The sequence below is a fragment of the Schistocerca cancellata genome, chromosome 1 (assembly GCF_023864275.1).
Source record: "Schistocerca cancellata isolate TAMUIC-IGC-003103 chromosome 1, iqSchCanc2.1, whole genome shotgun sequence".
In the NCBI taxonomy this organism is placed as follows: Eukaryota; Metazoa; Arthropoda; class Insecta; order Orthoptera; family Acrididae; genus Schistocerca; species Schistocerca cancellata.
In genome coordinates this window covers 429,224,532-429,240,703 of record NC_064626.1, presented here as the reverse complement: position 1 = coordinate 429,240,703, position 16,172 = coordinate 429,224,532, and the positions used below count along the sequence as shown (strand labels likewise).

The following is a 16,172-nucleotide window of genomic DNA, read 5'->3' as shown; positions in this document are numbered from 1 at the left end:
GGTAAAAGCGACATTACTGGTTTCAGTACCAACTGGCACTTGATGAGTCACTCTGAGCCAGTCTCGCTACTGTGCATGCTGCCAACGTCCGTTACTCGTGCCACTGGCTGGCGAACACTACGACGTGACACGGCGGCGTAAGCACTTATGCGGGTTTCCCGCATTTAGTTGGCAATCGCGACACCTAGCAGCGGCGCAACTGGAGAGACAACTAAGGCCGCGGGCGACGTGGCTCGGGCAGGTGGCGGGGAATAAAGAGCGGCCGGGTTACGTGAAAGGTGTTCCGGGAGCGCGCGGTCGGCCCCGAGGCGGCGCGGGTTTCGAAAGGCGTCCGCCCGCCACCAGCCGGCGGTTGATCCGGGCCGGGCGCGCGGGCCACCGGTCGGCCTTGGCAAGGACGCGCGGCGGCCCGCGCTATGTGTGCGCCAGGCGCCGGCTTATAGCCTGCAGGCTGCTCTGCTGGCGCAACGTAATCCCACACATCTTTCAACGGCACAATACTTTTACTGGCGCCACAGCTCCCATATCTTCCAACGTCAGTGGCCGTGCGGTTCTAGGCGCTAAAGTCTGGAACGGGGGCGACCGCTACGGTCGCAGGTTCGAATCCTGCCTCGGGCATGGACGTGTGTGATGTCCTTCGGTTAGTTAGGTTTAATTAGTTCTAAGTTCTAGGCGACTGATGACCTCAGAAGTTAAGTCGCATAGTGCTCAGAGCCATTTGAACCAAGCCATTTTTGCACCACGTAAACTCCCGTATTTCAACGGCATAATACTTTTACTGGCGCCACGTAACCTCCCATATTCTTGCTATCATTATGAACGAACCTGATGACCGTAAATGATCGAAACGCGTGTAACCTCGGATGGAGAATCACCTACCGAATCAACCGAGCACGACTCACTACCCGCCCTCACAGCTCCACTTCCATCAGTACCCCTCTCCTACCTACCGAAGTTGTCCTTACCTTTCAGCAGAAAAAATGAGTAAAAATTCATTTTGGACATAGTCTCCAATGTTGTAACTAAGACGTTTATCCTCTTTCCTTCCAGGAGCACTAGTCAACTTCTTCACGAACGAAAAAGACATACCAAAAAAATGGAAAGAGTCTGCACATTAATGGGGCCATTTACAGAAAAATGAATTAACAACTGAGGAAAGAAACCCTAAAAAAGTTGTATAAAACATTGGCCATACTTGATGATAGTGAGACTTAGACAGTAATAATAATAGCCGCGGAGGATTAGCCAAGCGGTCTAAGGCGCTGCAGTCATGGACTGTGCGGCTGGTCCCGGCGGAGGTTAGAGTCCTCCCTCGGGCATGGGTGTGTGTGTTTGTCCTTAGGATAATTTAGGTTAAGTAGTGTGTAAGCTTAGGGACTGATGACCTTAGCAGTTAAGCCCCATAAGATTTCACACACATTTGAACATTTTCTTTAGACAGTACCTACTGGAAAATAGGGAAGAATACAATCTGCGGAAATGAGCTTTTTAAGAAGAGCAACAGACTATCAGATGTAATAAGAAACACAACAATTATCCACATCTGCAAGCCACGTTATGGTGCATGGGGGATGTCATTTCTTTCCTCGTTCCATTTGCAAATAGAGCCAGGGAAAAACGACAGTCTGGTTGTCTCCACACAAGCACTTATTTCTCTCATCTTATCCTCGTTATCCGCACTCGAAATGTACGTTGGTGGCAGTAGACTCGTTCTGCAGTCAGCTTCAGCTTCAGATATCTGTTGTCTGAAGTCTCTCAACAGAGCTCCGCGAAAAAAACGTCATCTTCCCTCCAGGGATTCCCGAAGTGAGTTCACGAAGCATCTCCGTGATACTCGCACGCTTCAAAAATATGGCTCTGAGCACTATGGGACTTAACATTAGTCCCCTGGACTTAGAACTACTTAAATCTAACTAACCTAAGGACATCACACACATCCATGACCTAGGCAGGATTCGAACCTGCGACCGTAGCGGTCTCGCGGTTCCAGACTGAAGCTCCTAGAACCGGTCGGCCACAACGGCCGGCTACTCGCACGCTGATTGAACCTACGGGTAACAATTATAGTGGCTCGCCTTTGGACTGCTTCGGTGTCTTCCTTTAATCCGACCTGGTGGGGTCCCAAAAACTAAAGGAGCACTCAAAAATAGGGAGTACCAGCGTCTTGTACGTCGTCTCCTGTACAAATGATCACACTCTCTCAAAATTCTCCCAATAAACCGAAGTCATGCAGTCGCCTTCCCTACTGCTGTCCTTACGTGCTCGTTCCACTTCGAATTGCTTTGCAACGTTATGCCTAGATATTTAATCAACGTAACGGTGTCAAGCGGTAAACTGCTAATGCTGTATTCGAACATCACAGGATTGTTTTTCCTACCCATCTCCGTTAACATTTTTCTACATCTAAAACATGCTGTCATTCCTTACACTGACTAGAAATTTTGTCTAAATGATCGTGAAATCTCTTGCAGTCACTCAACGACGACACCTTCCAGTATATCACAGCATCATTAGCAGACTGCTGCCCGCCCTCTCCGTCAGATAAGAACTAGGATAAAAAAGCATAAATCAACAGTTAAATCAGTACCGAAATGAATGGAGATGAGAATTTACAAGAATGAACGAATATAGAATGCAAAAATGATAATGGATTATCGACCAATAGGGAAAAGATCAATGGGCAGACCGAGAAAGAGGTGGAGAGATCCTATACTAACCACAGACAACTGAAGCACTGTACAAAATGCCTAGACTTGAAGGAAGAAGAAGAAGAAGAAGAAGAAGACAAGTAAGAAGAATAAAAAGAAGCGGTAGTAGTAGTAGTAGAAGAAGAAGAAAGAGGTGTATGGGAAATTGTTGCCCACAACTGCAGGAGTGTATGGAACATTGTTGGACCTAACTGCAGACTCATTCAGTCTTTTATTGAGTAGCCATGGTATGTTAGGTATTCAAGCAGTAGTACCATGGGAGAAGGGTTTGGAGTGTTCAGATGTCGGTACTGATGGAGTACGAATCCTTCACTGATACCATAATACATAGTGGAAGTGGTTTGGGAAAAATATGAATAAAAACAATGGACCTAGCACCCTTACGCATTCAGAGTACTATACATATATGGACATGAACGAGCCTTTTGGAGTCTGATATCAGATTGCCCGCCCCCCCCCCCCCACCCCCTCTCCGCCTAAGCATGATCACATGAGTGTAGGTTGGTGGGGTGCCTAGTGGGATAGCAGGAGTGAGGTGTCTGGGAGAGTAACCAGAAGCTCGGATCAGTGTGTCACATTCAGCTGACGAGTGGGAACGCCGGCGAACTGCCCAGCGTGGTGTGGCAGCCTACGTACCTCTGCTGAGGGCGGTGATGAGCAGCTCTGTGGGCGCCCAGCCGGCGGCGACGGCCGTCTCGTTGGCGGGCGGCGCCCACAGCAGAGACACCTGGCGGCCGCGCAGTCTCTCCAGCGGGATGCCGTCAGACGAGCACAGCGGCAGCAGCGCGCCGTCGTCATCGCGTACCTGCGACAGAAGGCACGCCGTCTGCTTACACTTTTACCCAGACTTCAACATAGCGGCAAAAAATGAAATGTGGGTGTGGTATCTTTCTCCGGTATTCCCCCCTCGAGGATTTCGACCGCCTCGTGCAAGTCTTTTAATATGACGCCACTTCAGCGACTAGCGCATCGCGATGATGATGAAATGATGAATGATGGTGGTAGAAAAAGGGTGGAGGGAGGAATCATAGAGGGAGTCCCTCAGGGTTCAATTTTGGGTCCATTTCTATTTCTTATGTATGTTAATGACCTTCCACGTCACACTCAACAAGTGAAATAGGGTACTTTTTGCAAGTGATACTGGTGTTATAATAAATAACGTTGGAGAGAAAGCAACAGGAGGATTAGTAACGGGCATTTTCCGAAAAATTATTAAGTGGTCCTCTGAAAATTGACTTTCTCTAAACTTTGAAAAGAAAACATACCAGATTCAGTTCTGTACAACAAATAAGAGTCATATCAACAACTGATGTAGCACATTAGCAGGAGCATTAAGTAGGGTAGAACGCTCCAAATTTTTGGGTGTACTTACTGATGAAAACCTGAAATGTAAGAAGCATGTTGCTGAGATTCTCAAACAGTTAAGTACAGCTACTTTTGCTCTTTGTATAACTGTTCATCTTGCGTATTTCCACTCACTACTGTCGTGCGGAATAATTTTCTGGGTAACTCACCGCTTGGAAAGAAAGTATTGATTCCACAAAAGCGAGCACTAAGAATAGTATGTGGTGTTCACCCATGAACGTCATGTAGGTACCTCTTCGACATTTTAACAGTGCTGTCATAGCTCGCTGATGAAATTCGTCATAAATAAGCCACTAGAATTTGAGAAGAACAGTGATGTACATACCAAGAACAAATGACCTCTGTTACCCATGGTTAAAGCTGACAGTGGCTCAGGGAAGAGTTCAACGTGCAGCACCACAAATTTTTGAACATGTGGCCAATAACAAAAAATGTCTGACAGGCAGCGAAGCAAGTTTTAAATCTAATTCAAAACCATTACCACTGGACGTCTCCTCCTATTCCGTTGAAGAATTTCTACTTAGAAACTAGTATTAGCTGCATGAGTAGGACAGAAAACAGTAATATGTTCATTAAAGTTAACCCTGATCATGTACACACATCCTTATTCCACATAATTTCACTAAAAGAACCGTTCAAAGTATCTATGGAACTTATAAATAATTAACTACTTGAGTATGACATAAACCCGTAGTCTCCGGCAGAGAATATCACAATCCAGACAGGAATCGACGAACCCAAGGCCCTGTGATCGAGACTCAGCAACAGTAATCTGAAGACCACAAACTGCTGACGTGGTAGTGTTGACGTAACATAATTGGTATTAAGAGGGGGCAATGAGTGAAACTCAGGCTCTTAGCTTGGCGAATCCTTTATATAGCTGACTGCCATTACCTTCTCTCATTGGTTCGTGTTCGGAGCTTCCGTGACATTGTGCAACGTCGCACTTGCCACTACAGCATGAATCCACGTACTACTGGCGATGTGCAGTGTGTGAGACAAATTACACGACGTACCACTCCGACGGCTTAAATTGGAAACGTTTAGTAGCAGACCTGGACTAACTTTCTACCCTGTTGCACTATACAATCGTTCTAAATCGGATCGTCGTCCCGATTTCACGAGCTCCAAACCGCCTCAAGAAATTACTTAACATTTAGGACTTCCTGCTAATCAGACCGAGAAGCAGAATGTAGGCATTTTCATTGGCCGTTTTCTGCTACCACTTACAGCGCATCGGTAACGTGCTACTTCCTGCTAGAACCTTCAGTTTATATGAGAATGCAGACTTTCTCGGCAAATCTCGATGATAAAATCTTCTGGAGTTGACAACCGAGTCAAACGAGAAGATTTTATTAACCTTTAGTTTGTCTGCAATGGGCGTTCGGGAAAATGCCGGTTATTTTGGGGAAATACTTAGATCTTGGGTGCAGTTAGTACGCCCAGAGCACAATCCATTTAGGACGGGTTAGAGAAAATCTGGCCTATCAGCTCCAAGCTGAAGAAAGCCTCCTTCCCCGAGAAAATGACCCTGTCATAGGGTCCCGTGCCAATTGCAATAATTGTAACTGACGACGTTATTGCACAGTGGCAGCCAGCGATCATGTGCTACTGTGCCACAGCACACTACAGACATCGTAGTAAAATTAAGCCACTTCTCTTCGAAAGTGTGCTGGTAGGCAAACCAAACGGATGAAAACATGTTATAGAGCTCTCTCCATGACAGCTAGAAACCACTATTGTCGAGTGCTGAAATGATTTCAGCCACGCTATAATTCACTCAGACGAGAGACGCAGCTGTCTGTGTGTGACTGCCCATGTCCTGTTGTGCCGTCATTCCAGCTGGCAGGAAATGTGCTACAATCCTCGCCTCACCATGTCAGCGGAGTCAAGAACGGAAATAACAGGAGTACGCTGTCAGAAATCTAATCGAGAGACCTGTGCAAAGCCAGTACTGGGAGGCCAATCGAAAGCGCTATGTTTCACCCAAGTGCAGGTTTATATTACTTATGTTGTTTTTGGCGCATTGGAGGTTTATCACAAGATTTCCTCTTCGTGTTTTCAACCAATTCTGGGAGCAGCAATGAAATCTGTATAATCCTTGTCATAAATAGTCGGTCGTTTTATATGAATATGTCGTGAATTCCGAGAATGTGGTTAGGTAGAAGAACTGAGAAGAATATGGTAATCAACGCTGAGGGTTTCAATTCCAAAGTTATAGATAAACTCTGCAGCATAAAACAGTGGTCTGTGGACTTTGCTTTTCGTCACTGAGTGAAAAAATGGTTCAAATGCCTCTGAGCACTATGGGACTTAACATCTAAAGTCATCAGTCCCCTCGAACTTAGAACTACTTAAACCAAACTAACCTAAGGACACCACACAACACCCAGTCATCACGAGGCAGAGAAAATTCCTGACCCCACCGGGAATCGAAGCCGGGAACCCGGGCGTGGGAAGTGAGAACGCTACCGCACGACCACGAGCTGCGGACGTCGTCACTGAGTGAGTTCTTGTTTCTATTTTAATATATTTTTTGTGAATTGGTTTTCTGTTTATTTTTGTGATATTGTAGAACACTGGTGAAAAGTTTCACGAGCTGCCACTACCGCTCAGTCAACATGAGAACACGAAGGGGTCATCTGTAGTGGCGCTCCACGTTCAACAACGTGCCCTGAACGGCGAGTACTGAAACATTTGCGCCTGCAGAGAGAGGACAAGTCTCTGACCTCCAGGTTCTATGACGAGACGTGGATATACAACAACTTGTCGTCGAGGTGTGGTTTAACCGTCCTTCAACTACATTTCATAGATGCTCACGACAGAAGCACGGGAAGAGCCGACCAGCTTCGGCGTTTCCATGATGCTCGTTCCCAAGCAGGGCCACGACAATCTTCCCTTAAAAGAAATGTACTCGCGCTTAGCGAACATGGACAACCATCAGCTCTATAATGGAATGATGACAATGACGGGTTTCGAACTTGGATTTCCCGCTTATCGTGAGCGGTCGCCTTACCGTTAGGCCATCCGAGGACGACTCAAGATCAGACCCCAACTTCATATATCGTCAACCATGTGTTCACTAACTCTAATCTTACATCCATTCTGTATACTACAGCACAGTGGAGACATTTTACTTGAAAGTCGCTTGCCAGGTGTCGGCAGATAAATATTATGTTGTATATATGTCCGGAAGAACATTGCATCGTAATTCGGAATATCGGAATAACACGGGCACTGCAATATCGTAATCTACCCGTTGTTAAAGCCGCTTATGTCAGTGGTTTTCTCCATCTGTGGCCCGTATGGTCACTAACATATTCCTCTTCGTGTCTGCTTTCCCTTACAGCCTGACGTGCCCGCAATGCCACCAGGTTTTTTAGCATAATAAACGAGAAGCATTGACCTGATTGTAGTAGAAGCGATGATCGGAATTATACGAGGACAACAATATTATCAAAATAATATCATTGTGGAAATCAATATAGAGGCAGAGATCCCACGAGAGTAACAGGACGATGTCTGATGCACACATATATCGAATTTATTATCAAAGTAGTCGATACATAAAGACAAAAACAATTGTGACTGTATTACATAGTCTCTTTCATAGCACGATTAATATAATAAGATGATTGCATTTCCTGGATGGAAATTGGTATGAAGGCACTCACTGTCCTGTTGTGTTATTGCATAGCGAATACTTTGTCCAACCTCTTTCCTGCCTAATCACCTCACAAATTCTCAGCATCATTGATGTTGATACGGTTTGTAGTTCTTGCAGTGACATTGTCGTCCACTCTTCTCGTATTGCTCTTCTCAGCTCACATATGGCCTCAAACTGCCTTCCACTGCGAGAGACTTATCTCGCAATTATTCTCCAAAGGTTTTCCACGGGGTTAAAAGGGGACTGCGTGCAGGACAGGGCGAGATACCGGTATCTTTATATTCAAACCTCGTTTTGGTTCTAGTAATAAGGAGCACAGATGCGTTACCTTTTGAAACATTAGACTAGGACCTCATAATTCTAATCAGTTCTGTCTCTATAACTGCAGTGTAGCATGTTCAGATTCCATTCTACAGTTCAGCCAAGCAATGTGTGATTTACCTTTAGCGCAGAAGGCTGCCCACATCATGACACTTCCACCACAAAAAATTTCCGCTCATTCTTACCAGCTGCTGTGTTGTCAGATCATACCAATAAAACTGAAAGCTACCCCGCCCATCTAAATTAAATTCTTCTCATCGCTGTAGGTCACTTTATGCACTCAGAAGTTCACGACAAACACGTTTCTGCAAACTTAAGTCTAGCTGAAACTTCCTGGCAGATTGAAACTGTGTGCCGGACCGAGACTCGAACTCGGGACCTGTTGCCTGGAAAGTGCTCTACCAACTGAGCTACCCAAGCACGACACGGCAAAATTGAAGCTGTGAGGACGGGTCGTGAGTCGTGCTTGGGTAGCTCAGTTGGTAGAGCACTTGCCAGACAATAGGTCCCGAGTTCGAGTCTCTGTCCGGCACACAGTTTTAATCTGCCAGGAAGTTTCGTAACAGCGCACACTCCGTTGCAGAGTGAAAATCTCATTCTGGAGATTTCAGTCTAGCTGTTTATATTCGGCTATTACATCAGGCTCATCCAGTCGTTTCTTCAATGCAAGATGTTTGGCATTTGACAATTTGTACGCCTCTGGCAGCTACTGCCAGTTGTAAATTATCAATAAGTTTAGAAAAATAACGGTTTGTGGCCCTTTCTTTCTGTAAAAATAACCTTTTGGATGCCTCAGATAATGTTTTACTTTGCCTGTTTTCCGTTGCGCCCGTATCGTATGCTCAGTCTAACGACATTATCAATCACTGTACTTTAACGACTCGAGTTCTTGGCGATTTGACGATTAGAGAGTCCCATTTCCACGCAAGCACCGATCACATGATAACTGTTTCCCGCGTGGTATTGTCACAGTCGTGTTTTATGTACGTAACACACGTTGTCACCACTGGTTTCTGTTTCCTGTCTGCAGTAAAGTCACGTACGCGCGTACTAACACCGCACACCGCCGACTGCCCTTATACTGGGTTTCATCTTCTACCGTCTGCATCGCTGATTTCTTGTTGTATACTGTACCATTGAATCAAATGCGATACTGCTTTGTCGGTGTACAGGCTGCCATACCATGGCATATACACTGCGCACAACTATTCCAACCGACAATGTTCATTTTTCCCACAAATATCCAAGCCTTCATACTGATTTCTACTACTGTACAACACGATCAGTCTCGTAGAATCCAGCACAGTATTACTAAATACTTCCACAAACGGACCCGTGTATTCAGTGTGTAGAATCTGAATGGTTTGCCATTTCCAATCTAGAAAGAATGAAAACTAACGTGCCGTTCAATTTTGGAATCTACATTTTTTGGAAATGTGAACTGTATATGCAGGGTTCATAATTGCAAAAATGATTGAATTCTTATAACACAAATAACACCTAAATGAGACATGTTTCTAATTTTGGTGCACTGTTGTATAAACATACACACACTGCAGTTATATAACAGTCGCGTGTGCTTTGCATGTAGCGTTATGTAACCGTGGTCGACTGCCGAGTCTAACGAGTGAAAAGGTCACACTTAACCCTGCCTTATCTCTCTGGTTATGCTTATTCCTTCTGACGTGACCAGTCCACATCCGCGTACGCGTTATGAACAGAAACCGTAGGTGGAGACCACAACATAATCCGAATCACTTTATGACGTTAATTAGCTCGCTGATAGTTGCAAGATAATTCAAGACAAGGTGGCATACACTTTGCGAAGCGTAATTCTCACTGGGTCTGCAAATTCACTGCATCTCCAGAACCCGTGGTACCTACAAGGTGAGTCCGCAGAGAACAGTGCAAATCTAACGTTTTCCACAACCGAAATTTGTACAACTCAGCTAAATCTTGGAGGCCACAGTTTCGACAAAGTGTATCAAAAGCTTAAATCGTGTTTTTCTCGCCTGCATAACTGAGAAATTGTTTTTTTGTGTGACATTACGTTTGAAAGTCATGTTCTTTGGATCACAACGCCTCCACAGATACTTGCTCTAACATGCGAAACATTTTGGCAGTGCTGATTGAAAACGTACGACTGGAACGGGCACTGTCGATTAATGGTGTATTTCCCGATATTCAGTAGAGCTGTTTCAATTTTATGCTATTCCAATAACCGAAAATGTCACTTCTTCACTTTCCGCTGAGTGGGTATGTGTATTCGCTGGTTAAGTCCAAGAAGCGAATACGCATAACAACTCAATTAGCGGAACCTGAAGGAGTCAACGTGGTCGGTTGTCGGAGCATTGTGTATAAAACTGAAAGAACAACTCGGCTGAATACCGGACGGTACACCATTAACCAATCACGCCGGGAAAACCCGAGAGCTCACATACGCTGTAGGTTACATCACTCACATTCATGTCGATGAAAGGCAGACTACTGTACTTTCCATTAGGAGAATGGCTCCTTTGGAGTGACACCTCTTGCTGTCAAGAATTCAATGACTGCACGTTGGTTAAATCGCATTGACCGACCGTCTGCGCAGGGTTCCATACTTTGCACTAACGACACAACCGTTCTATGTTAAGGCTTCCCGCCAACTGGAGTTGTAGAGAGGAGGCTAAGGAACAATTCAGTACCTGCCGCATACCAATGCTGCCAACTGTTGAAGAGTTACGAAGGTGTAGGCACTACTTTTCAGTCAACCCTCGTACTTAGAACAAGGTGCTGCTTTGGTAAGACTAGGAACTTGAACTAACATGGTACGGAATTCAAATTCCATCCAGTCACTCAACTTTAAGTTTCCCTTAGTTTAGGGTGCCCGCTGTTGATAAAGCTTGTAGCAAATGCTCTGGAAAGATCACGTCCATTTCCCATTGCATTCTTGGCTGCTCTAAACCGTAATCTTTCCGTTTTGTTTTCTAATCTCGCTGCCTTCGAAAGAGCTCGTTAACTTACTGCTATCTGGCAAAAGTTACCTAATGGAGAAGGTAAAAGAAAGAAACATGTACTGACATGGCTCATGTACCGTAATTATAAGTGACGCTGTGTTGCGCTTGTATTCCTCGAGATAACTGCATACTCATAACAGTCTGACCATAGCGCCAAGTGTCACATCAAAGAACGTTTCCGCATCAAAGCTATCACTGGGATCGCAGGAGCGAACTCAGTGCTTTTCCGTCCGGAGTTTTGTCCGTTATTCCCCGGACGCGTATCGTGTTCAGAACTGTCCGCACAGATCACGCTGTTGGAGCGATTCCACGGCTTCTGTGAAGCGGGGTCGGCCGCGTCACAGAGGCCAGTTGGCGCGTGTCGCCTGTTTACCCAGACGGCTGATAGCGTTTTTATCTCCGCCACCGCCGACCTGCGGGTGCAGTAGTCACCGCAGGGAGCCCGCCACCCAACGAGCGCGGCTTTCCCACCGTCCGACGGAGGAGCACTTTCTCTTGGAAATCTTTCAGAACGGCAGTACACACTCTTTAAAAAGGGCATCGAAATTACACCGGATGTAACGATTCACGCAACTCGGCAGCACTCAGCCGTGTCGTTCTTACTGCCCATATTATATTTGGAGATGAATGCTGGAAACACATGTTCACTCTCATCTCCACGTCCAACAGCTTCAAATTACCGACACAGTATTTGCTCCATAATGTTTCATACAGGGCTTCTTGTATGTAAATCGCTATTTTCTTCTGAGAACACTACCGTGGAAATCGTTTCTAGTGAACTTCTACGCCTTCTCTTTCTTTAAAAAAGACCAACTTTAAAGGTCATAAAATAATCCACTCCTGAGGTGTGTTACGATACAATCATGCGTATACACACTCTTGAAGCCAGAGTGATTTTTATTCCAATCGCCATAGCGCAACTGTTTTCATTTGAACAGATCTAAACTTGGCACGGTGATTGTTCACTTGCTTCATTCTTTCCAATTTCAGTACTTCCTACTGCTTCTAATTCTGCTTTCCTAGTTACCATCATGTGTGTTCTATCTCCATTTTAAAGTAACTGATAGATTTACAAAATATTTGATCTTTTCTTTTTGGAACTGGGTTGACAGTCTCGCCGAATTTTGTACATGATATTTTTTGACTGAGACTGTATATATATTTACAGTCGCATGCTAAATCTGCTGCAAACGTACGTTCTCAGAAATGTCTTCCCCAGTCTCAGGACTGTGTGTGGTACCAGTAGTAGGCTTCTTTTAGTAACCAATGTCGTCTGCCTCATAGCCTCGAACAGGTGGTGATCATATAGGGCCAAGCCGTGAGAATGCATGTGTGTGGCAGTTACAGAAACCCGTATCCGCGATGGTAGGCGTCGTTTACAGACCCGTATGGGGACGAGTGTCGTCGTATTGAAAGACCACTCTTCGTGACGGTGCACTCTCCACGCACTGCCACCAATCGCATGTGAATATTCGCAGTGTTTACGCCCTTCTTCCACAGAAACCAAATCGTCCAGCGCTGTCGTTCATGATCACATGTTATATTGTTCGCTCACATAATAACAGCAGTTGGGAAAATGGGCAGTACTGAGCAGGACTCCTGCCACTTTTTCCGTCTATGGTTAGACCAAGTACTACAATACTTGCAATTACGGGGGCTATTCGGAAAGTAAGGTTCGATCGGTCGCGAAATGGAAACCACTGTGAAAATCAAAAGTGTTTCATTGAGGGGCATCTCTCACCAGGCCCTCAGACTTGGCGAGAGACACTGTTTTCTGGACATCTTTAAGTGGTCACAACGAAAAGAGCGACGTGATGACACCGACGGCCATACTGCAGATATTGTCCAACACATCTCTATGAAGCTTCATCGGATTTTCAGTGTGGTTTCCATTTCACGGCCAATCGGACCTTTCTTTCTGAACAGCCCTCGTATGATGATGGATCATATGACGTAGCATGAATGATGGGAAAAAATAAAAAATAAATCAATACGGAATGCCCCTCGTAATTTTTTACCGCTACACTGGACAAGCCGTAGGCCACTGAGAGTTATCTGTGTGAATCCGGGACAGGTCGCCAGTTATTTTCCGAATGTTAGCTGAGAAATCTGGAAATTGATGTTTCTAAAATATTAAACGCTTTTACTGAAAAGTTTTTTGGGAGGAGGGGGGGCCATGACGTCCTCCTCCCTCCATGTGTTCGACCCAACCGTGTCTGTGCTAGTCTGCTTCCTTGTTTCGCAAGTCATGTGTTATTGTGTTTCCAAGGTAATAGATTTCCTTCATTTCATATACACACATCAAAAATGTTTTGCACCATCCCGGTTCACAGAACTCCTGATGATAGACGTTGTGGATATTCTACCACAAACACAGTCCCTTTGATTGTTCAGACATGTCACTAAACCCGCTCAAAGATGTAAACAACAATGCATGTGCAGCGCCGACTAGACGGAGGGGGTCCAATAGCCGATCAGTTCCAGTCATTCCACCAGGAAGGATGTACACGGCTCTTGTTGTCTGTAGTTCAACCATGCCTAGACGGTCAATACCGCGGTTGGATCGCGGGATTAAGGCTCGGAGGAACACTGACAGCAACGCCACCATGCTGAATAGCGCTTTTCGTGCAGCCACAGGACGTCTTGTCATCTTTGCAACCACGACACCATGCAGCGCGGCACAGATGGGCCCAACAAAATGCCGAATGGACCGCTCAGAATTGGCATCACGTTCTCTTCACCGATGAGTGTCGCATATTCCTTCAACCAGACGATCGTCGGAGATGTGTTTGGAGGCAACTCGGTCAGGCTGAACGCCTTAGACACACCGTCCAGCGAGTGCAGCAAGGTGGAGGTTCCCTGCTGTTTTGGGGTGGCATTATGTGGGGCCGACGTATGCCGCTGGTGGTCATGGAATACACCGTAACGGCTGTACGATACGTGAATGCCATCCTCCGACCGATAGACAATCTTATCGGCAGCATGTTGGCGAGGCATTCGTCTTCAAGGACGACAATCCGCGCCCCCACCGTGCACATCTTATGAATGACTTCCATCAGGATAACGACATCGCTCGGCTAGAGTGGCCAACATATGCTACCGCGTATTAGAGGTACCAGTGTGTACAGAAGTCTGGACCACCAGCTCTGAAGGTCTCGCTGTATGGTTGTACAAATGCAATGTGTGGTATTCATGAGCAATAAGAAGGGCGGAAATGATGTTTATGTTGATGTCTATTCCAATTTTATGTACAGGTTCCGGAACTCTTGGAACCGAGGTGATGCAAAACATTTTTTGATGTGTGTTACGTGGTCCCCGATTTTGCTCTTCAGATTATCACTAACCTTATTTCTCCTACTCCCCAACACTTTCGCCTTTCTGTACTTTACTCTCAGTCTATCTTCTGTAGCTGAATTCCTTGACTTCATATATTACGTGATCACCAATTTTCTCTTCGGATTATCACTAACCTTATTTGTCCTACTCCACAATTCTTTCGCCTTTCTTTAATTTACTCTCAATGCATCTTCTGTGCAAATGAGGTCGGTGAGTTTAGAGGTTCAGTAATTCCCCGTCACTTGAACTGAGGGTAGCAGTGTCATTAGTGAATTTTATTGTTCATACCATCTAACACCGAACTTTTCTTTTGCTTCTTTCAGAGTGGCTTTGTAGTACAAGTTGAACACTAGGGAAAGCCTTGCCTTACTTCCTTTTACTCCACGCACTTCTCTCTTGAGTCTAGCTTCCTTTTTTCCTTTTAGTTCTTGCACATACATTACACTGCTGTGCAAAACTTATGGGCAAATGTAATCTTCGTATAATGCGTCACTGCCAAGGAATACATCTCACACCATTTTACGGTCTCGGACATTTTTTCTAGATCGACGAATTGTTCGAACATGTGTCGGTTTTTTTATGTCTTTGTTATCAAGCAGAACTTCAGAACAGCCCCTCAGATGGCTTTGCCTTTTCTTGAGACGTTATCGTAATGAAAATTGTACTTGGGTTTCAGTATCGTACATGCGCCGTCTTGGTCATGCCATCGTGCCCTGTTTTCATGCAAGTTCCGTTATTCATTCAGTCGCCACGAAGGTGGAAACCGTCTAGTAACAGCAGGCAGCAGTAGCAGCGTGGCGATGGGGTCTTCAGTAGGCGGATCCCAGACCCCGGCTTGAGCAACACAGGCCGGCGGACCAGCGCGGAGAGTCGCAGATGCTCGGGCGAGAGGCTCCGCTCTCGGCACGCCTACCCCACTTTCGCCTGACCCCGCGACCCGCAGCTGCCTCCGCCCTCGCCGGGGCGTGGTCGGGGCGCACAGGGAAACGCCACACTTCCAACCAGAGTGTATCGTCTCTCACGACCGCCGAGTTATGCTCGCCATCGCGAGTGCTCCGTGACTCCCTCTGAGCCTTGGGGCAGGCGGAAAGTGCCCCTGTTATTGCACACTGCAGTTGAAGCGGATGCAGCACAAGGAGAGCACGTTGCTCAAACTCGCCGTAGCTAAACCAGCCGTGAACTCAGGTGCTGTTGAGAGCACCGCTGGAAGACGGATGTCACCCAGGCAGTTAAAACGGAGGTGCAATTTAATGCAAAATCCTAACCACAATGAAATTCGATTTTTTTGGCGCACGCTCAACATTACCCAGGTGAAACTGTGTAAAAAGAAACGCTAGGTAGGGGTTTAACGCTACCTACGTTAGTGGCGTTCATTATTAGCTCCTTCACATGCTATGCGACGAAACACGGTGTAATATCTGATATTTCGCGTGATGACATCACATAGACACACTCATTGTATTCTGTTTTCTTCTTCGAGGTGCAGTATAAAACACAAGAGCTGTGGAGTAGTTACTGATGAGGAAATCAGCGAGACAGTGGCGTAGTAGGCAGAGTATACGGAAGAAAACATAAATGTAAATGTGATGATTGATGTATGAGATTCTCCTCCGTGTTGAAACTGAGGAATAAAGAACTGACATACGCTGCAGGCAGAATAATGAATAAGAATTCGTATTAAGGATGAAATTAAAAAAAAGAGAGACGACTACTATAATGAGTAACATGAAAACAGTTGGCTAAAAGAGAAAATGCTTACACACACACACACACACA

General features: G+C 45.7%; 1 protein-coding gene across 1 annotated transcript in view; it reads right to left on the bottom strand.

The window, feature by feature from the left end:
* LOC126181085 (uncharacterized) overlaps positions 1-16,172 on the bottom strand; it is a 199,800-nt gene that overhangs the window by 36,670 nt on the left and 146,958 nt on the right. The window contains exon 3 of the mRNA XM_049924746.1: positions 3,345-3,513. Coding sequence (XP_049780703.1) covers positions 3,345-3,513 — 169 coding nt within the window. The remainder of the gene's footprint in view (positions 1-3,344; positions 3,514-16,172) is intronic.